The sequence below is a fragment of the Chiroxiphia lanceolata genome, chromosome 22 (assembly GCF_009829145.1).
Source record: "Chiroxiphia lanceolata isolate bChiLan1 chromosome 22, bChiLan1.pri, whole genome shotgun sequence".
NCBI lineage: Eukaryota > Metazoa > Chordata > Aves > Passeriformes > Pipridae > Chiroxiphia > Chiroxiphia lanceolata.
The window spans coordinates 3074859-3098088 of NC_045658.1; the positions used below are offsets into that span (position 1 = coordinate 3074859).

Genomic DNA, 23230 nt, shown 5'->3' on the forward strand with positions numbered 1-23230 from the left:
TCCGAACTCTTCTTGAGCTCTGTGAGGTTTGGTGCTGTGACCATTGCCCTGGAGGGTCTCTTTAGTCCTATTTGTGCTCCACTCATAGAATATCCTGAGTTGTATCATCTCCTGGACTTCACCCCAAAATACGAACTTACCTTTTGCAGCATCCCAGCATCATTAACACCCATCCCAGCATCATTAATACCCACCCCAGCATTCATTGATACCCATCCCAGCATTCATTGATACCCATCCCAGCATTCATTGATTCCCATCCCAGCATCATTAATACCCATCCCAGCATTCATTGATTCCCATCCCAGCATTCATTGATACCCACCTCAGCATTTATTAATACCCATCCCAGCATTCATTAGTACCCACCACTGCTCCACTCGTGTGTCACACACTGCTGGGATGGCACAGACAGACTTACAGTAAATTCAGCCCTGCTCTGGAGAAAAACTCCACTCCACTAAGAGCTTCATGAGCTTCAAGTGGCTTTCTTGCAGAAATATTTCTTCTGCAAAAATATTTCTTCTGGAGTTTCTACTGAAATTATCAACAATGAAAAATTTACATACCAAACAAGAAAAGCATGGCCATGGCTTAAAATCCATGTAACTTTTAATTCAGAGATTACCAGCATTATTAAACAAACCAACTATAACACATCCAGCAGGTTGCAATGCATATGGTTCACCTAGAAAGCTGTAAAAAAACATTAATTTATATAGAGAGCTGAGAGGTACAATTAGCTGTAATTGCAGAACAGCCCTGAACAACCACAGCCAGGTGAAAGTGGTTATTCAGTTTGTCGGTTCACAAATTGGTGTTTTCTAAAATGAAGTATGTAGTGAAGTTAAAGTAGATGTGGAAGAGGTCAACTGAAGTGACCAAGGCAGTGGAGCATCTAAGTTACATGAGAAATATGAGGAGATGGGAATTCGGCTTGGAGGCTGAGGAGGATACAATCACAAAATCAAGAATCACAGAAGCAACTCTGTTGCAAAAAAACCCAAACAAAACACAAAACCAAAAAACAACAAACAACAACAAAACAAAAAAACCCAAACAAAAGCAAGCCACTGACTTCTGTAAGACAAGAACTAGTGGCACTCACTGAAATAAAAAGGCCAGTTTAAAAGTGTTAAAAGTCCTTCTTTACACAGGGCATGGTATCTGTAACTTGTTGCCACAGGTGCTTATGGAGGAAAGACTGTACCAGGAAATTCAAAAGAGGGAAGAAAAACTAGTGGCAATATGAGTGAATAGTAAAGACCCAGACAAACTCCTGGACATCCTGATCCAATTCCAGCTGCTGCTGCAGAACTGTGAGGAATATTAGCAGATATTAGCCAGGCTGATGTGCTCTTCCTAACTGACATCCCTGACTGCAACTGCCAGAGATAAAATGTTGGGCTCATACTCCTAGACTGGCCCAAGAAGCTGTTTTTATGCCCTTATGTTCCTTTTGTGTGTTCTAAGAGAAGTCACTGGAGCTGCACAGCTGTTTTTACAGTACTTCATCCAGGGCAAAACTGCAAAGCAAGCAATGGTTTTTGTGGTTCCTTTTTTTGACTATTAAGACAGACTTTATCATCTTGCTCATTTTCCATTGTCCTCTGCAAAAGTATAGTCAGCACTATTACATTTACAGTTACTGAACAAGCAGCATGAAAGACTAAAAAATAGCATAACACAAGCCAGTCGACCACAAAACAGCTTTGTTTTTAAAGCATATGCAAATCAGTGTCACCCTGATGATGGTGAACAATTCTAAACCACGTAGATATTAACAATTTTATAGGAAATAATTGCTGTGCCTCTTTTCCAGTCTTTTCTTTCTGTAGAAGAATAGTTTTTCTTCATTTCCCCACCGAGTTAAACCCGTAGTTCAATTAGTGGACTTCAATTAGTTTTATTTTCCTTCCGTTTTCTGAGCCTGTGTGGCACCTTTTGATCCTATTTCCTCAAAAAAACATGAAGTCCACAATCCTGAGAGTTGTTTGTGCTCGGGAAAACTGAAGTTGTCATCACTTTCAGTCAAGAGTTGAGGCCTTAAGAAAATGCCAGATGTTGCAAAATATGTGACAAATTTGGAAGTACTGGAATTAAAACAACCTATTCAATGACATTCGTGGCTGAATCTCAAGCTTGACTCGGAATCCTGGCCAGAATTTTCATAGCTAATAAAAGTAGCCAGACACAGATTTCAATCCATTCCTTCATGCAGAGAAAGCAAGCTGTGAAACTTCAGCTGACATCCAGATGTCCTCTAAATTGTGCAGCTTTGATTCAAATTTGTTTCCAGCATAATACTGGGAGAGAGAGGGAAAGAGGAATATTTGACATCAGGTATGAAGGCCAACGGTTTGGATGCTCCTGTCATTTGGTAGATGAAGGAGGTTCTAGCTCTCCTTGTTTGAGTGTGTTTCAGTGTTTTCCAGGAGCTTCCCAATAACCCAAGGCACTTGTCCCAGAATCAGACTTAGTGTAACACTGGATGTTCCTGTAGCTCATCATCTCCATGGGTTGTCACTTTTCTGTGGCAGTGGTGGGGTGGTGGAATTCCTTTCCTTCCTCTTCCACGGGAACCATTACATCATTCCCTGGAAAGGACTCTGTTTCCTGCTCTGGGTAGTGCATTCCCAGTTCCTCTTCCATGGTTTCCTGGGCGTCAGTGTTGCTTTCACATCCTCTGGCAGCGCAGTTTTTGCCACCGGCCACTTCTGCAACGGACCCCACGATAACAGTGTCGGCCTTCATGATGTAGAGCTTTTCTGAGGGAGGAAAAAAGTAGAGCTGAGGGTAGTGAACAACCACTGCTGGCCCCAGAGATGGCTCCTTTTCATGCAACGTTTTTTATTAGGACTCTGGGCATTCCAGATCAAGTAGATTGAGCTTCCATGGGATGAAGCCCCTGAGCTAGGACTACAGGAAAAGGACAAAGAAGAAAAGGCAGAAGATACTCACAAAAGTCTGCTAGAAGAAGCAATTAATTGGGACCTAGATATAAAGAATCCAAGGTTTATTCTCCTGCTGTTTCAAGAAACACCACCACCTGCATTGAAAGCAGCCTTTGGGCAGGGATCAGCACTGTACAGAAATTCTGGGGTCTTAAGACCAGCAAAGAAATGACATTCTTTCCAGCTGAGAATAAACTGCAAAATTTTCTGGGATAGATTTGAACTTTGTGTCCACCTTGTTATACATACTCCTTCACAAAAAGGTAAATAAGGCCTTTGCAATGGCTTGGACCACTGCACTTAGTTCAGAAGGATGCTGCAGGTCAGACACTGCAGGTCACAATTCCTTGGAGGTATTTGGATATGGTGAGTCAAATCATCACATTCATCCCAGTCCATCACTCACAGTAAAACCAGAAAGCTCATTTAGTAAGGAAAGGTCAGCTCTTGTAATATGAAAAATAACACTTTCAAATAACCTCAAAATTGGGTTTGGAAGCATTGCCACATTGTCTCAGGTAACAATTCTCCCCCTCAGTGAGCTCCCTTGCCTGGCTTTATCTCCCACCCTGTGCCATGGTCAAAGACTTCATGAGAATACATGGGAGACACATTTCCAGCTATTAATGTGAAACCCAGAGAAGCAAATGGTAGTTTAGTCATGTGAACTACCACTCCCACTCAGAACATCATTTCCCAGCTGACATATTTTTTGTTTTCAGATTTCTTCTGTAAATTTACATCTTCTGGAATGAATAGGAGGAAGAAGGGAATTTTCTGTCAGATTCATAAGTGACTAAGGCAAACATGAAAATAGGAAAGTGTTATATTCAGATGAATAGGTATTTGTGTGTCAAAGATTCTGGAGATTCAGCTCCAATCTTTATTAGGAGATTTGAACACTTTTCAGCTTGTTAGTAATCTTGGAATGACATTATGTGACATGGTTGAAAAACTGGAAAAACAAGAGAGAAGGGAAAAAAAAGCAAGACTCACCAATTCTGTTGTTTGTGTGGTCTCTGACTCGAGAATCCACAGGACAATCTGGGCCACTCCCACTGCTGGGTGTCACCTCAGCCACACCCCGATGGGGACTCTGTGCTTTTTCTGTGCTGGAGACCAAGTTATTGTTGGTTTCCAAAGGGAGGGTTCTGCCAGTTAACTCCTTCTCCTCTGGCCCACTCTCAGTGGTCAGGGGGAGCTTCTGCCAATACAAACAGAGAGCAAGAGTGGGGTGGATGTAAAAACACTGTGAAGATGGCAAAGATTCTGCAGAACCCTTCCAGGGCAGCCAGGACAGGAGGATGTACCTCACAGCACCACTGTCACAGGGAGGGAAGAATTCCAAAGTGTGTGACAGGTATAGGAACTTAAATTTCTTTGAAGTAGGTTCCTGCATCACTTAAGCCTACATTTAAAAAACAGCATTTCTAAGCTAAATTTACAGATTTTTGATGACATTTGCAAGAATGTCTGTCGGGGTTGACAGAGAATCTGTCAGCAGCCTGGCAATTAGTGATGAGGAATTTAAACAACTTTTAGGAAATATTTACTGTAATGGTGGACGGAACAAACGTAATGCAGCCCAGACCAAAGGTCACCAATCAAAATGTGTACAGTGTCACCAATAGCATGTCACAGCATGCACAGTGTCTTCAGTGTCACCAATAAGAGTGTGTGCAGTGTCTTATGCTTGAGACTTTTGACCAATTGTGTTATGGCACCATAGTGTACAAAGAGTATAAGAGAAACACTTGAGAGCAATAAACAGCTTCCTGATCACCTTGCACCTGGACTATGTCTGACTCTGATATCTGTGTCGCATTGGCCGTTCCGACTTTATCAGCGACAAATGTCCATCATCTCCACTGAAGACATTATATGGTTTAGCTACCTCTTAGGTTTTGCAAAGATCTACCACACTCACATGGAAAAACAGAACGAGCCAGAGGTTGAACTGGTTTAACTTCAGAATGGAATTGCCTCAGCAGAACCTCAGGTAGAACTAACAAGCTCAGACTACCCATTAGGTGAGGAATTAATTACAAACAGTTCTTTAAAAGAGGAGCCAGAATCTGAGAGAGGTCAAAGGTTCCTAGCTCTGTGTTTCCACAAGGTTGGGAAAGAAAAAAAAAAAACAAACTCAAACCCCACAGAAAACACTGTAAGGTTTTGATATGTGCAGTTTAAAATTCTTGCTCATGTCTGACTCAGGAAGCAAGAGTGGAAACTCCTCACAATTCAAGAATTAGCAATGACACTTTGAAATTATAATAAATGATTGCCACCAGAGTCATTGGAAAAATTAATATCTGACAGACAAAGTAGGGACTGACAGACAAATTTCTCCCAGAATGAAGAAAGGGCATGTTCAGCCTGTGATTTTGGATCCTGTCCCATGGAATGCACCATTAATGGCATGAGACCAAACCAAATACTCCCCTCACAAGCAAGATTGGCAGCATCATGTTATTTAACACCCCATTAAACCCAGCCCAAGACACAAAAGTAGCAAGTCCTAGTACAGCTCGTTGCTGCAGCCTGATGATCACAACTTGTAGAGGAAAGTCCAAGCAAAAAGCCTGGCACTCTGTGACAGGACATTTAAAAATAACACATTGGCCTGGAAAGGATTTGGTTTGGAATATTGTTCACACTTACTGCACATTTGTCCCCTAGGTCAGAACCTGCAATGGAGAGAGGAAAAATTACCAGAAGAAAATTCACACAGTCACAAGAATGTCAATATTTGCTCTGAAAGGCCACCTGGCCCTGCCCAAAACCACTCCACTGCCCAACCCACCTGCACCACGCTTTTCCTGACACTGAGGGCACCCTCAAATGACACAGCTGAGGTGACCCAGCAAAGTGTTGCTGCCAAGACTGTGAGATCCTGCTCTGCCCAAAGCCCTTTGCATCACTCTCCCCACACCACAACTGGAATTCATCTGATGAACTGATGGAACTTGTCAAGCTAACAAGCTAGATCAGTTCATCGTGTGGTCAGATGAATATTAAGGGGATGGGATTTTATGTGTCATTTCATTAGATGATTTCAGGGAATGCTGGGGAAAGAAGAGAGGTGAGGAGGAGGGAGTATACAACATCCTGCAGCACTATGAAGCATGATGAGCTCAGACCTACTATCTAATTCCGCCCTGATGTGCAACTACCTTTATTTTCAGTGCATCAACTCGGAAATGCTGCACAGTAACAGGTTTTTTTGTGTAATGCAAGTGAGGGAGAAAAAAAAATCAATTTTGAGAAAATTAAGCTGCTTTAAATCATATTCCTGAATAAATGAGTATTAAAAGCCCTGATTTGTGGTGATTGGGAGAATCTAACACAACAGAATAGCTCTATCAATGGGCTAGACTGGCATGATGAGAGGGGATCAGCTCACTGGACAAACTGTGTGCTTTGGGGGATTTGTACAGGCTGCTATGGCTAACACACAGGTTTTTGGCTTTTTTTTTTTTTATTGTCCAGAAATTAATTGACTGCTTTCCTGCACTGACACATCACCCAACCCTTCATATAGTGTGAGAACAAAGTGCCATCTGGTGGCACTTGGTGACATCTGGACAGCACTGGCCTTGTGCATGGCAGCAGAGACAGAGGTGTGACATGAAAAAAACCCACTTTTTAAATTAAAATTCTATAAAATAAAGCTCCATATTAAAACTCTCCACTTATTCTTCAGAGTGCTGGTCCATCAGTCACTCACCTGGCGATTTGAGGCCGTATTTGTGTGCGATGACAGAATGCAGATGGGCTGAGAAAAGAAACCTTCCATTTAGTCAAACTCAGGGTGGAGCCTGCAGGCTCTAACAGCTCTGCCACACCCACAGATCTACAACCAACCTACAACGTGCACATCCTGCTTTCTATAAAGAGGGAATGTGGTTCCACAGGCACACCCCACACAGTTGACAGGTGAAGCTACAGAGAGTCAGTGTCAGTAAAAGTCACTCTTCCTCTCATGCTCAAAGCCCAACCCTGTTCCCAGAACCAACAAATACTCACACAACACTTCAGGTATCATTTAATACCAGTGTCTGTGCTGAGAGAAGAAACAGCTGGTTACCCTTTCCCTGCCCTCCATAAACTCACAGCTGCTTCAGTATTTCATATTCCTCTTGCCTAAAACCCTTATCTGGCCTGCCTTCACCAGGCTCTAGTGAACATCCTCTTCCCCAGGGACCTCCATAAAATTCTGGGATATTTGAGTTCCCCTTTGGCTTATACTGGGAGATCAAACAGCATCCCAGGTATTGGAGCTTTAAAAACTCACGCTTTCCTTTGAGGACGAGGATCCGCTTCTTGCAAACCTTCCATTTCCAAAAAAACAGCATGGCCCCGAGGAGCACTATCACACAGAGAACCACTGCCCAAAGCACTACACCTGCAGCACAGAAAGGGGGCACAGGAAAGGTTATAGAAAGGCAGAGGAGGAGCTCTGAGTAGATCCATGTATGTGGACACAGACCCATGGACATTGTTTCACAAGTTGTAGGGGATTTGCAGGAAGCTCCCACATAAAAAGTGTGTTTACCAAAGATATCTCCCAATAAAACATGAGTGTTAATAAAACAGAGTAACTGCTTTGTCTTTGTTACCTCCCATTGTCATCTCCCCCTTGGCTGAGGTGGGAAAAGTGCCAGTTGGATCTTTCTCCTCAGGAGTTGAACTGGGGTTTTCAGTTGTCGTGGCACTTAGAAGGTCACCACTAGCAATGGTCACCAGGCTCTCCTCAAGGCTCCTTGGGTCAGGGTGATTTGTTTCCTTGCTGAATCTCGTGGACAAAGGGCTTTGGGTGAGATAGGTGGGCGACTGGTCCAGGCAAACCTGATCATGTGTGGCATTTCCTTGGCTTAGTGCCACTTTGTTTAACTTGGCACAGCTGGGAATGAAAGAGAACGGGTGTCAGTGCGACAGAAACTGCCATGGTAAAAGAGAGGAGCATTTTCCATGTGACAAACATCCCTTTGGTCATTTTTGTACCACCTTCAATCATTGCCTTCAGCGTCAAAGCCATTAACCTTCCTCTCACCCCAATGGCATTAATTCTTGACCTGGATGCAAACCTGACACTCACACAGGGGTAAAATTCCACTGTAAACTAAAAACAAGGCAAGAGGGATTCCTTCCTTCCCTCCCTTCACTCCAGGAGCTGTGCAACAGCTACAGAGAGAGGCTTTCTAACCTCTGCTCCTGGCCCCAAAGCTATTCCAGTGCCTCTAAGATAAATTCGTATACTTTGCACCAGGAGTGACGTGTCCCATTTCATCCTCTATTAATTTCAGTTAATCACTCAGTCACGTTAAAGAACCAGGGACTTACTCCGTGTGGGGCTTGCAGCTGTCTGTGCTGGAGCTTTGGTCAGAGAAGGTCCCAGCAGGGCACTCTTCACAAGTGACATCCTGGGTTGAGGTGCCTGAATAAAAACAGTGGCTGGGGACTGACCGACCAAAACACACCAGGTCAAGGCCCAAGAGCGGGAAAGGTGAAGTGGAATTCCTACCTCTGACCCGGACCCCAAAGCCAGGCTGGCAGGCGCTGTGGGGCCGGCACCGGGCGCAGGTGTAAGGGAGGGATTCTTGGCAGAACAGGCCCGGCCTGCACTCGCAGACACGGCTGGAGTTGAAGGAGCAGGGCTCCTTCTCCACAAGGTCTGGGGGCAAGAAACAGAGGCAGTGACAAAGGATCACCTTGCAAGGGAAATGCAAAAGGGGGCCGAAGGCTCAGGAGGCAGAACAAGGTGCTGGCACTCCTCATGAGCCCAGAATGGTTTGGGTTGAAGGGACCTTAAAGCTCATCTCATTCCAGCCCCCCGTCATCCCATCCACCTTCCACTAGCCCAGGTTGCTCCAAGCCCTGTCCAGCCTGGCCTTGGACACTTCCAGGGATGGGGCAGCCACAGCTTCTCTGGGCAACCTGTGCCAGGACCAAACCACCCTCACAGGGAAGAATTCCTTCCCATTATCTAATCTAAACCTACTCTCTGTCAGTTTAAAGCCACACGATGGCCACTTAAGTCATGAATAATTGGAGAAGCCTTCAGATAGTGGCTTGTAATATAAGACAGAAAGTAGAATCCAGATTGGATAGCACTGGAGAAGAGAGTTTTTAGGTAGTCCCCAGGTCACACAGGAAGCCACACTGATAATGTGCCAAGGTATCATTCTGCTCTCTAAATCAGTAACCAAGGATGGACAATTCTGCTGCAGGAAATTCTAAATGAATAAAATACAAACAAAGTGCAAATAAAATACATAGAGGGAATATAATTGTGAGGTATGTGTTGGGGAAAGCAAACCTCTTTTGCATAAGACACAGGCATCACATCGTAGCTTCGGGGCTTCTGTGTTCACAAATTGCCCAGGCCCACACCTCATGCAGTCTGCAGCTGGGTTCTCAGGACAAGCTTTCTTTTTAACAGAGCCTGGAGAAAAAAAAAATAAAAAAATCAACAGATCAAAATATGCAGGACACCTGTTCAGAATAATGGGAGACAACCACCCTGAAGTGTCCTGTGTGCTCCTTTACCTGTTAGACACACTGCCACAGTCATTTGGTTCCTCTAGCACGTTTTTGCCCTTCCCATTTGAGCATGAAGGGCTCACAGCTGTCCTGAGGTGGGACATTATCCCAGTTGGAATGGGCTGCTGCAGAATGGGCACGTGGCAACTCATTTGCTGACAGAAAAGACCACCAAATCTGCAGTGAGGGCAGTTGTCCTGCCAATCCTGAGTTCCCAGGTGATTGGTTTTCACGGTTTCCTCTTTCCTTCAATTAAAAGGACTTTTAGAAAAGCTGCTCTTCCTTTGCAGTGAGCAGCTGAGTTTGTAGCAGATATGAACAGGTTATTGCGTGGAGGAGTAGTGGAAGATTAAAATGAAAAAGGATTCTTATAACTTTTGTTGTGGAGAGGATGTGAGGAGATGTCCAGGACTGACATGAGGACGCAGCCAAGGAATGAGTGACAAGAATCAGCAGAGGTGAAATGATGGATACTGGTGTCTCATTGACGTAAATCAGATCTCTGCTTCTCACAAACCTCACTATGACATCTGTCATGACAGGAGCTTTGGCAAAGTATGGTTTTGAAGGAGAAAAGAGCTTTCCTTGGGACTGTCTCTGAGTCACAAGCCCCCTCTTTTCTTATTTTCTCCATCCCTTGCTCTTGTTTACCTGTACAACTTCTGAAGGAAGGTGTGGCCAGCAGTACAGGATGTCCCAGTGGGAATCCTGATGGAACTGCACGAGAATGCTGGCAATCAAACACTAAACCCCTCTGTGTTGTCAGAGCTCAAATAAATGTCAGAAATTTCCTTTAAGAAAAACAAAAGAAAAAGAACAGATTTCTGAGAGAAGATACTGATGGTGGTGAAGCACCACAAAATGCCCCACCCAGCGAGGGGTTTTTTGGCCAATAGGGGCAGTTTCAGACATTTCCAGAGCTCTTGTCTCACCGAGGTGTTTCCTGCTCTGACCTCATGTGCCTTTGAGTCACAACCAGCTTGTAGCAAAGCTCTCAGTGTCCCCAGACAGGGGCTGTTCCCTTCCTCCCTCACGTGAGACACTTTCTAAACTGTTGTGACTGTGAGAAAAATATCAGATTTTCCAGACCTTCATTTTGTACTTTTTGTCTGTGAGCAGAAACTCACCGAGTCTAATTTCACTGTGCTGTTTCACACCCTGAGGGAAGCAGAAATGAATTCTGCCTATTTCTGGCGGCTTCAGTGTCCAGTGAAGTGATAAAAAGCACATAAAAATTCCGCCAAGTTCTCTAGTTTGCAATTTGTGCATTGTTTGCATGCACAGGAGCAGGACAGTGGAGAGCAGATTCACATCTAGATTCAATTAGACAGTGATTCATGAAATTGCTCTTTTTTTCAGGGACAAAACGCAATTCTGCAGATACACAGAGTTCCTACTGTCTCTCCAAGAAAGACTCCATGTAAATTTGATTATTTTATAAACATACTGACCTGAGGGACACTGGTAGCAGCAGCTTTGTGAAGTTTCATCATAGAACCAATTCCCACGTGTGTCACAGGAATGAGATGGGGTTAATGATGTCTAGAAAGTGAGACAGGCAAGAGACACAATCAGAAAACAACCAGTTCTGTACTAGGGCAGATCCCAATACCTGTCCCAAGCGATGGCAGCTGCAGATGGTGAGGAAAAGCCCACAGCTTTTTGAAACTTCAAGTATCCCCAAAGCAACTAAATTAATGTCTGTATCTCCTTTATAAATCTTGCAGCAGTTAGCAAAAAAAAAAAAAAAGGAAAAAAATCATTGTCCCGAAATGGTCCCATGTTCATTTTTTAGGGAAAAGAAAAACAATCCCTAACCTCTGTAACAGATTTCCAGCTCTGTGTGCAGTGGAGTAAAAGGTGATGCCATATTCAGCATCATCTGAACCCAGTCAGACAGGCTGTAATGCACAGAGGTAACTCTTGGCAGCAAACAGGTTTTTGTGTTGTTCATGCAGTCATAATGCTTGAATTTAGCAACCTAAGGATGTGTTTATTATAAACCAATTAACTGTTTTACTTATCATTTAGGGGCAAATCCTACACTGAGAACACAAGAGGGTTTTGCCTTGGAAAGAATGCTGCAAATGTTCTCACAATGAAGCTCTTATTCAGATAACTCATCCCACTTCTGTTGTGAGTGAAGGTTTTCAGAAATAACCTTTCGTTACTACATAACCGATACTGGTTTAGTTAAAAAAAACCCCACCACACAATAGTTCTAATATTGGCTTAGAAAATGAGACTCGGCTACGAATTCGAACAAGAAACATTATAACAAGACTTTGTTTTTGTATGGCTGGGCCACTACATGCTCTGGGAAATTACGGTGCCACAAGTGTTGTGATGAGAAAATCTGATTTTTGAATTTGGCATCTCCCTTAATAATCCCCTAAAACCGTTATTATCTGAATTTCATTTTCACTTTTTGCTAGAAGGCATAAACAGCGATTTTTTTTGGTGAAGAATCAATCAGCAGATTCCCCTGAGATTTTCCGACACGATACTGGTAGAGCAGTTAAATATTTCAGAAACTCTCCATCTCACTTTCTGCAGATGAATTCCCCACTGGGCTTTGAAATAAAACCTGCTGCCTTTGTACACTGTGCAGAATCTCACTACCTAACTCACTTCACAGCCTTAGTCTGTTTAACACACAGAAAACACAGAAATTATTTAACTTCCATCAGAAAACAGGAACTTTCAGTCAAGGAGGAAATGAACAGAAGGGCAAGAAATAGAAACATATTGAAACCATTACATTTCATCGAGCTCCACCGGTAACAGAACTGAGAATGTGACACATCTCTGCATCACCCCTGGGCCAGGACCTCCCTGCAAGTGTTTTTCCTGTCTGACTGCAGAGGAAGAGCAGAAGGCTCTGCCTGCTCAGCCTGACTCAGATCTCACTTCCACACGTGCACCCCGTGTTTTCCTGTTCTGAAGAGGAAGCCCCAGACTGCAGGAAAGGGAAGTGGGATCTCCTCACTTCTGTGTGCAGCTCCAGCCTGGCCAGGCAGCCACTGAGCCCCAAGTGAGCGACACCAAACCACCAGTCACCACACGAGGGGTCATTCCTCAGCCACCACGGTGATATGGAGTGAATTAACTGGTTTCAGAAAGAAAATTTAAGAAGCTACAGCATCCTGGCTGTAGCTAATCAGCCTGGATTAGATTCTCTGTAAGACCTGTGGGAAGTCACCACAAACACATGATTTTCTCTTCCCGGGCAACCAACTCTGGCTGCAAATTTTAAACCCGGGTGGGAACAAAATTCTTGAATTATTTCTGCAGCACAGAAGCTTACAGTGTATCTGTGTGTTTCTGGGTTTAAATAAAGGAAGAGTGCCTGTGTAAAAGTGTGAGGGAAGGGCAGTTCTTAAAAAAGTAACTTGTTCTAAAATATGGAAATTAGGAGTTCAGGGTTAGATTCTGCTCCTGGATACAGCAGTGCACATTCTGATTATGAGTTTGACCTGATGCCAGTGCAGTGATAAATTACTGCATGAACTAGATATGGATACCACACAATTTATGAAAAGATACATATGAAAGAGAGTACTGAACCTTCTTTCCCCCCTCTCCACAGGAGGGCAGCTCTACCCTACAGCTACATCATCCACATCATCCACACCTCCCCAGCAAATGCTGCTCTCAGGTATCCAGCACAGCCTTGTACTGTTCACTGAGCTGTGAAAAGAATTCACTTTAACAGATCATGCCAGGATTTCTAGGGCTGACAAACCACCTTCTGAAGGCACCACCACTTCTAATCCAAGTTACCTGCAAAATGGCTTTAAACCCCCTGTTCAGTAGGGGTGTTTCAGGACTAAAAAAATTAGCACAGACCCTTTCAGTGATAAATCACACACATATCAATGCTCAGCCTCAGTCACCATGTCCCCATTCTTGTCAGCTTTTCCCCTCTAAATCCTAAAGCTGTTTGACTCCTGCCCTGGGTGTGACAGGTCTCTGTCAGCTGTGATGGGAAACCTCAGAGCCATTATTTCTGCATCTGTGTCCCATGTCAGAGTGGGTTTGACCTGGGTTGGACAGGAGGACACAGTGCAGAGGTGATGCTGCTTTGTGCCAGCTGCAGGGGAACAGATAAATGTATGAGCTGAGAGGAAGGGGAGCTGGAGCAGCAAACAATCCCCAGTGCAGCAGAGAGCTTCTCACCACAAAATTAATCTGTCCACACCTTTTTAAAGAATTTGAACAAGTCATGAGTCTCTGTCAGATTAGTAATTTGCATCTGGTTTTGCTCTAATACAAGGAATTCTTCAATTGGATTCAGTGTGCTGTTCAACTGGAGTGAGACAGAGACTGAATTTCACTAATTTTTCCTGCATGCTCTTCAAATAAAGGTTTGGGATTTAGCAGGAGCTGGAATACATGTGGTGAAAGGAAAGACCACAATTGCTATCCTACTTGGACTGCTCTGTGTCAGCATCCCCAGGGATCCCATGGTTTAGTGCTTTCAGTGACCTAACAGTCCAACTATTTTTTTTCTTTTCTAAATGTGTTGCAGATCAAGGCCCAATTAAATGGAGCAGACATATTAGATACAAAGCATTTGGGTTTTTCAGTGCTTTCTTGTGAGACTTTGTTTTAGAAAGTAGGCTTTTTGTAGCTCCCTTGGTTCTACAAACATGTTTGCTATTCCAAATTAAATAATGGCTGTTGTTAAGATGGTGCTGAATTCAGTGGGCTACTCTGCAATTCAGTCAGGACAAGGTTTGACTCATTTATTTATGGCCTTTTGAGCTCATAGAGAAAAAGTGATGGTGAGGCAGAGCACGAAATTTGCTACAAATGAGCTGTAAGTCAGGAAGAAAGCACATTACAGTAAAAAAAAGATTTCTACCAGCAGTGGCTATTCTAGAACTGACTAATACTGCAGCAAAACAGTTAACTGCCTGTCAAGCTTCTAGCCAAATTCTGACAGCACTGAAGAAGCTGGTAATCTAAGGCTTCAAGTTGTCAAGCTCCATCTGTTTGATAATAAAGACATAATTGACAAATGAGAGTTCACTGAATATAAAAAGAAACAAAACCTGAACTGTGGACTTAAGTAAGGTGGAACATGGTTTAAAAATATGACCAGTAAGCTGTGACTAGCTCACATTAAATAGTATCACCTGTACTCCAGTATCAGTAAAAGCAGGTATTTCTGTGATTGAGGCAAGGCAGAAGGACAGTAAAAGCCAGTTGCTTGTCTCAGCTGATGATTTTGCAGTGAGTCTGCATGTTGACAATGACTATCAAAAAACCCAGATTTTCTCACAGCTCCTTTCGTTTTGTGAACAAAACACCAAAAGTGACATCAACTAGCAAAAATATCATCCTTTTTTTTTTTTCTTTTGCCTTTCTGCTGAAGCAGTTTGCATTCAGGAGGCCAGACAAGTTTATCTGAATGCCCTCCCAAGTACTCCCCAGGTGAGCAAGGACTACAGACTCCAATCTCTCTGTACTTCAGGAAGGAGACAGTGGCAGGACAGATAAGGAGGGGAAAGTAGAGCAAACTTGCCACGTGGGAGGGGAATTTACAGCTAAAGACACAAGAGCAAACTCCTACTCTTACCAAAACAGCCAAGAGGACCTTTTTCAAATGCCAATGAAGAAGATGCAGGACTTGGTTATTTTCAAAGATCTAATTGGAGTCAATGTCTTGTAAAATACCTCCTGGCAGCCCAAGTGATGTTTTATTATTCTCTTGGGTTAATACATATTCATATTTCCCCAGCAAGGGAAAACGGCCCATTTCAGGATCCAGCACAGAGGGCAATTACTCACCTACTTAACTGTACCTGTGCAGAGAGTCTCTGTGACTGACCTTTGTTTTTTTTAAGGTGCATGCCTCGGTGTTGGCCAGGGAAATTACCTGGATTTATGCCAGGGGCTGAGGGCTCGTTTCCAGGTGACCCACGGGAGGAGGGGGGTGAGTGGCAGCAAAGCCACAGGAGCTGATACGATCTGAGCAGGGGAGCTGGTGTGCACCTACAGCATCACTGAGTGCAGCTGCAGGGCCGTGTCTGTTTTAAGTGATTTTGATTCAGAAAGAATAGTGGATTCATGAGGAAGTCAGAGTCGGGGGGGGGGGGATGTAAAGAGGAAGGTCTGTTGTGGTTTTGCCTCTACACCTTTAAATTTGCCTTTCCTGACTTGCCTCAGCAGAGTGAGCAGCCTCTGAACGAAGCTCTGCAAGGATTGTGCCTTTCACAAAGCACACAGGTAGAAATAAAAGCCCCCCTACCCCAAGCAAACCTTCCCCCTCTCCCTCCCCAGCTGCGATGTGCCTGGAGCTGCAGGAACTCCAGCAGTGCCAACACGGGGATGCAGATCCCAGCTCGTCCCCCCTGCTCCTGCCTGCAGAGCTCCCAGAGAGGGCAAACTCTCCTGGCTGCTCTGCTTTATGCCTTTATCTCCTGACAGCTCTGCTTTATGCCTTTATCCCCCCACGCTGCACAAACCCTGTGTCTGTGGACACCCACTCTCCAACCCCAAACCTGCCCCCGGACCTCCCCAGGTTCCTGTGTCCTGAGGGGCTGCAGGATCCTGGTGCCTCCCTGCCTTACCTGCAGGGATGTCTGGATGTCCTGGAGAAGCAGCAGGAGCTGCAGTGCCAGTGCCAGGCTGCAGGCAGCCATCTGAGGTGGTGTTAGATATCCCTGGCTCCCAGCATTGCAGGTGGCACAGCCAGGTTGCTCCTTCTGGAAGCTGAGATCCTTCCAGGCTCCAGCCCAGCCTTGCTCCGTGTCTGTTCATTCAGCCCAGGGCCATTCCAGCTGTTCAAGACAAGCAAGGGACAGGCTTTGAGACTCGAAGCGAGGTGAGAAAACAATTTAGGAAGGAGGGAGAGGGGGGGCTGCCCCCAGAAGAAACCTAAAAAAAGAACAAACCCAAACCGCCTCAGCGCCGGGTCCCGGCGCTGTCGGGTGTCTGTGGGTCGGGTGTGAGCACCCAGGTTGCACCCCGAGGCTCAGGGCTGGCTGTGCCGGCGCCTCCTGAGTCATCTGGGCTGCCCTCAGAGAGCACTTCACCAACCCAAAGTCTGGGCCAGGCACGAGGCCAAGCCCTGCCCCATCCAGCCGCCAGTTTTTCGAGAGCCGCGACCGAGCCCCGGGAGAGTTCCCAGTAAGAAACACTCATTTTTTCAATACAGTCGCTTTGCTCCTGTTTGCATGAGTGGGTGAAGGCTCACAACCAGCCAGGGTGACTCCACCAAGGTTTAGGCTTTACGTATTGCCACATGTTGCACATGTTGCCACTTAAACACCAACATATCACAGACCACCCCCTTGAGAATCCTTCCCTTTCCTCCAATCCCACTGGAAATAAATTCCTCTGGCTGACAGTCATCCCTAGGTTTGCTACTCACCATTTTGCTCACTTTCATTTGTCACTCTGGATGGTTTGTGCTCCGGTGCCTGGAAAGATTTCAGTTGATTGAATGTGTCATGAAGCCTTCTTATCTGCCCTAGGAGTTTTGTCAGAAGTGAAGGTTAGCCACTTCAAAAAGAGCAGAGTGCCTTGAAAACCTCTCTGAGGTACACAGGAAAATCATGACAATTTGAATTCTCACACCTCTGGGTTCGGTTTTAATTTTTTTGTTGTTGCTTCTCACCCTTATCAGCAAAAAGAAAACCGAAAGAAATGAGGGAAGATTGAAAGTTGGACAAATGATTATTTTACTGAAGACCCACAACTACCCCACTGCCTCACAGAGGAGCACCAGAGGTGAGCATTCCACAGGGACCCTGTGGAAATATCTTCTGTAACTCACAGCTGTAACTCTTGTCTTTTTGACAAACTACCTGGATTTCTTTCTCCAGAATGCCACTGTATAAACCCCAGGCATTTTCTGCACATTGCATGGAGTGTATTTGACATGTAACTCCACTCTCCTCCCTTCCCTCTGTCAGGTAACGCTCAGTTTCTCAGCTCTCTTAGCTATAAAAGCTGTTGGGGTAGATATGCCTTGAAGGCCTAGAGGCAACTAAGTATTTGAATGTCAGAGTATCATGTTCTTGTTTTTCCCAATTAAATAATGGGCTAGAAAACACCTTAATCTTCTGTAATAATATGCCATTAAGCAATTCTCCCAATGTGTAAATGCAGTTTCAAATGACACAATGGTCAGGGCAATTGGTGAGCTCTGTTTTTCTTTTTTTCTCTCCTCTCTGAGTATTTTTTCTCTGCTCAGCCCCTATCTAAGCTCTTCTAGCAAAAAGACAGGCACCAACACAAGAGACAGCCTGGAAGGTTTAAGTTCCACTGCTGAGGTCAGAGTATCTGATACAAAAAGTAAGTATGTGAGTACAAAAAAAAACTGTGTGTGAAAGACTTTCCCAGAACTGGCAACAGGGAGAGTTTTCTGGCCCGTTTTCCAGATAAAGTGAGACTGAAACAAGCACACTGAGCATTTTGTATATGTACATATATGTATATCAGCTCCTTTTTAACGAATGGTGTCAATAATTTTTGAACCCACCAGATAACTTCAATCAAATTTGGCTGAGGAGGGGGTGCCATTAAGATTTACAAGGTTTCACGGGAGGAGATGGCTTGGATGGAGGGACAAGGTGCTCATGACAAGCTCTCTGAGGGAGAGGCTGCAGGAGGAGATCAGTCCTCCTCAGAAGAAAGAATCCACTCACATGTCCAAAGTGAAACCAGGCTTCCAGCTGCCATTTTTCCTTGAACTTCTTATTCTCAAGCTCATTCTTGATTGAACCAGACATTTAAAAGGATGGGAAGTGGAAAGGGCTTATTGTTGCTGCTGCTTTTTTCAGAAAGGCTGGTACCTCACACAGTGCTGTCTCAGGTCTGTAACAAAAGAACAGCAATGAAGAGGTTGTTTCATGGGAACATCCCAGCCTGCACTTCCAGCTGAATGCATTAATGTCAGACTTTGCGTGTTTTGATTTGAAATACAACAAAAGGGGCTTTCCAAAGGAAGCTCTATTAGTAACTGGAAGAAGCACCTCCAGTTTATAACAAGCCCACGCTGCTGCTCTCCACACGTCGGCTGCATTTCTTAGAATATAGTCCTCTGTGTTAATGTGAAAACAAAAGAAGTGCAGAACAAACAGAAGCAAACAAACAACCCCTATTGCTCTGGTCTTCCATCAGGGGACAACATCTATCAGAGAAAAGGGGAAGCCCCTCATGAGCATGATATTATTATTTATAATGTTAATTTGATTGCACGCATCTGTTAATAGCTGAATCCCTTTTTGCTTTGGGTGTTAAAAGGTAGCAATGCCCCAAGATAAGGTTCCTTGGCAGTCTGTATTTTAATTTATTTAGTTCATGCCAAGCTTAGGTGTTTTCTGCATAGGGTATCTGATCAGTGTGAGCTGCTTGGAGCTGAGAGGGATCAGAGAAGGTCCTGTAAGTCAGCAGTTGTTCAAATGTCACTTGATTCCTGGAGCAAGAGGATGCAGAGACCCAACCAAGCCACGAGGGAAAGTCTCCACCACGTGCCCAAAGCATCCCTTCAGCACTGCCTGTTCTCTGAACAGGGAGAGCCCAGCAAAGGAAGCAGCCATGGGATACTCTAGAAGCAGCACTGCAACACACGTGCTCAAGCAAAAGTACTCACGCCATTTTCTAATTTTGAAGTGGCTGATTTTAGTCTCATGTTGTACTTTTAGCATGGTTTCTCCTGGGTTTAAATATGTATGTTCAGTTAATACAGGTCCAGCTGTATCAGAGGAAAAACACACAGAGAGAAGTGTCATCTCTAAACCCTTGTCCAACAGATAAAAGAGACCATGAAGTTCGAAAGGACATGTATTAAAACACCTTGTCTAAAATCTGTATTTCAGTGTCTGTCAGTGCTGCTATTTGGAGCACTGCAGTAAGCTGAGAAAAAACATCACCAAATTCTTGCTCCTTAGCCAGGGGGAACAAGACCAGACCCTGAAACTCCATGGGCTTCAGGAGCACCAGGAGCACCAAAGGCAGTGCTTGTTGGGAAAAATGCCGTGCACTTTGGGGGTATAAATTAAACAAGAGAAGAGAAATGAAGGCATTTCCTGCAATAAAAACCACAGAGAATCTCATGGTTAAAGGAAGGAAAATAAAAAAAAAAATGAAGAAAGGAAGAAACCCAAGAATTACTTTCTTGATCTCGTTGTGCATTATGGGGGAGTTCTGTCCCTGGGTGTCCTGCAAAGTGACACTGTGGTGACAACACCCAGGAGCCCAGTGATTTTGGGCATTGCAAGGGAAGCCAATGGACTGAACTTCTCTGGAAATCTCTCCATGGCCCAAAGAGGACAGGTAGGAGGGAGGGCAGCACTGGTGCAACGTGATCTCACTGAGACACTCCATGAGGTGAGGGAGCCATCAGGGTTTGAACTGGCTGCAGTGACCCAGCACTGAAATTACACTCCTTAAAAGGAATAAAATTTCAGTTATGCCAAGTATGCCACAGATTGGCCAAATTGTGTCCCTCTACTCTGCCACTCTGGTACTGATATTTGTTTGCTGGCACATACAGTTCTCATCTTCTTGGTGTTAAGTCCTTGTCAATCCACTTAATTTTGGCACTTCAGCCACTCTGCACTGTGTTAAATACATTCCAGGTGCTCTTGAGAACCTGACCTGCAGAGCTGTATTGATTCAGCAATTTACATTGGTATGTTTGTCCACTGTCCTCAGCAAGGAAGGTGGTGTGAAGTTCTTGTTGTCCACTTGTTGAAATGTAGCAATGCCTTAAAACAAGAGTTACCATCAGGAAAAAAAAAGGTTATCATGTTAATAATACAGATAACATGGCTTAATTTTGAATTAGATTTCTTTTGCAGATGTCATGTATATAAATTTTATGTGGATAACAAAGTTCTTATAACTGTTTTTGTTAACTAATACTACTGCCTTACATAAAGTGATAAAATAACCAATGTAACAAAATAAATGTGTATAAAATGACTTTTTCTGGCCTGTAGTAGCTTCAAAACTAAAGTACGTTTTGAGTCAGACTGAAAAATGAGAAGAGCTGACAGAGAACTCAGTTCTCTCAAGAAAGGCTTGGCTTCCATGAAGGAAACCAAAACCATATCACAGAATTACTATGCCCACAGGCTGGGAGAGAGAGAGAAATGACCTTAGATGAGAGATCACATCATGTCTGTACTTTCAGTAATTCTGACTACAGCTCCTGGAGGGGTGGGATAGTTCCACATGGTCATTCTCCATAGGCAAAGCTCTTGATCAAGGGAATTGGGAAAGCACCAACAGTTTCAATTCTCTACATTTAAATCCAAATTTGAAAATAAAAAACGTTCGAGGAAGACTGACAAGGGGTTAAAACACAGGAGTGGGACTCATTAGTCCCCAGTACTGTCACAGATGTTTTGGGTAACTCAAATCCTTTCTGGATACTCTGGTTCTCCTCATCCAAAAGCTGAGTTTAAAGCTTAGCTAATAACAGAAGCCAGATGAGATTTCCTTTGCTGACACAAACAAAAGAAAGCTGGGAAATATCAAATAATTTTTGTGAAAGAAACAAATGGGAAGATTTTCAGGATGCATTTTTTTTCAAAGAGTGTGAAACTTTTTTTTTTTTAATGACTACAGCTGAGCATCTCAACCCTGACAATTTAGGGTGTTATTTTCCTCTTCCCAGCAGCAACGTTTGCTCTGCAGAACCAATGGAATACACCAGCTTGAAGGAGAAAACCAAGTCCTTATGTTTGGTCTGCTACTACCCAGGAAACTGGTGAAATGGAGACTTTTAACTCCAAAGAGAAGGGGCAGAACTTCTGCTGTGTTTTCAGACTCGACACACACTGAAAATAAATTCTTCTGGGCTTTGAAAACAAAAGTTCCAAAGAGATGAAAGGCCCCAAAATCAAAGTCTGCAAATGATTCAGAAAGTGAGTTTGTGCCACACGCGGATGTTTCACCTGAGGGTTCTGGAGACAGTCCCTGCCTGCCCTGCTGATAACGAAACAGAAGCCAGAAATCAGCAGTACACTCATTCAACACTCCTGATATTAAATTCTTACAATGTACTGACAGCAAGAAACACCTGATCCTGAGATATCACCAAAATTATCTTAAAATAGTCAGAGAGAGCAAACACAGACACCAATGACAGTCTAACATTGGTTCTGAGAAGCAGATGGGAGCTGGGTTTTAACTACACATCTCTGTTCAAACCAATCACTAATGCATCATTTACTGTGTCTCATTTGCCTAATTAAGCGAAGCTGGATTTCCCACACCATGAATCAGTGTTATAGATGTGCAGTACAGTCAGAAAGGGGAACTAAAGCACTGGCTTTACCATCAAAGCATCAGGCAGAAGAGAGCTGACACAAACGAGCACACACACACTGAGTCAGCCTTCAACAGGACACACAGCTGCCCAGGTTAAAGCAGCACGTTCCCAAGTGCCAGGAATGGGAAAAAATATAAACCCAGGCCAAGCCTACCTCCAGGAACAGAGCACAAGCTGTGCCAGAGCCCTGTGCCTGCACAACAAAGTCTGGTATCTGTATTAGTTTGTGCCTTAGGACAGCCCTGGATATACTGGGACGTTACTGGGAACTTCTCCTTTACACATTTTGAGCCCCAGATCAGCAAAGGTCTCACCCATCTCAATTCTGCTTTGTTTCCTCTCCAGACACCCCCAATCTCAAAATGTTCCCATTTTCCTGACCCAACCCCTACACATCACCCCCACCCCCTGTTCTCCCTGGAAGTGCTGATCCCAGCACTGGCTCCATCACTGTCCAAGTGCTGAAGCTGCTTTAACAGTGGAGGAAATGCAGTTTTCCAAGCAGCAAATAGATGAGTTCCTCCACAGTGCACCCCCAGGTGACATGTCAGTCACCCTCCTGCATGGAAAGGTGCATTATCTGGGATTGTGTCACACACTACAGGACAAAGCCACTGTGCAAAACCTTGTTATTACACCATAAAACATTCCTGTCTCCACAAACTGCTCCTCACAGCAGTGGGGCTGAAAGGCAGCTTGTGCAGGCCTGGGAGTCATCACTGCCCCAGAGGCTGTGCAATGGAGGGATGTGGGGGGACAGGAATTAAGAAAAAGGAAAAGGTTCCACAAACAGGAGCATTTTCAGTCTGTTCCAGCTTGCAAAAAAGGGCAGGATCACAGAGGCCAGAACCAACCCCCTGAGACAAACCTGGGTGAGCAGGGGCAGCGTCACCGACTCCTTTCACCTGTTTCTAGGGGAGAAAGAGCCACAATCTCACCTCCAAAGCTTTCACAAGTGTAAGAGACTGGATGTATTCCCAGCTATCAAGAGACATTTTGAATTCACCTGGTTCCAACCTGCATCCACCGGACAGATTCACATCAGTTACTGAACCTCCAGCAGCTCCTTTTCTGTGATAGAGTGTAATTTATTTCAGGATAAATTAATAAAAGGCTAATTAAGGTTAATGTTTAGTGTTTTGGGTTAGGCAATGTAGTGAAAATGTTGAATTTGCCCTGTTCAGTTTAAAATTTGGCAGCTAGTGTTTTATAGTCACTTGATGACATTTCTTTTAAAATTAGTATTTCCAATAATGGAAATCACATTGCCAGTTCCATTCACTTCACCCTGCAGATGCACAGCCCAAAGCTAAACTAGTCAGTCCTGCTTTTCATTTTCTGTTCCAAGTCTTACATTAAGATTTCATCATCTTGCCATATTCCTGTCTTTGCTTAAAAAAGTCTATTCATACATTTGATTTAATAAATAATGTATCTG

At 44.1% G+C, this 23230-nt stretch overlaps 1 protein-coding gene across 1 annotated transcript; it reads right to left on the reverse strand.

Annotated features, from left to right (window-relative positions):
• Positions 1-1880: 1880 nt before the first annotated feature.
• Positions 1881-23153, reverse strand: TNFRSF8 (TNF receptor superfamily member 8). The gene is made up of 13 exons (XM_032709169.1): positions 22661-23153; positions 16879-21441; positions 16076-16285; positions 10949-11039; positions 9274-9399; positions 8479-8628; positions 8298-8391; positions 7574-7857; positions 7249-7359; positions 6682-6729; positions 5616-5641; positions 3951-4158; positions 1881-2768 (listed from the first exon to the last, which is right to left on the reverse strand). Exons 3-13 carry the CDS (start codon positions 16145-16147, stop codon positions 2524-2526), a joined length of 1455 nt encoding a protein of 484 aa, XP_032565060.1. The 5' UTR covers positions 16148-16285; positions 16879-21441; positions 22661-23153; the 3' UTR covers positions 1881-2523.
• Between the last annotated feature and the right edge of the window lie 77 nt (positions 23154-23230).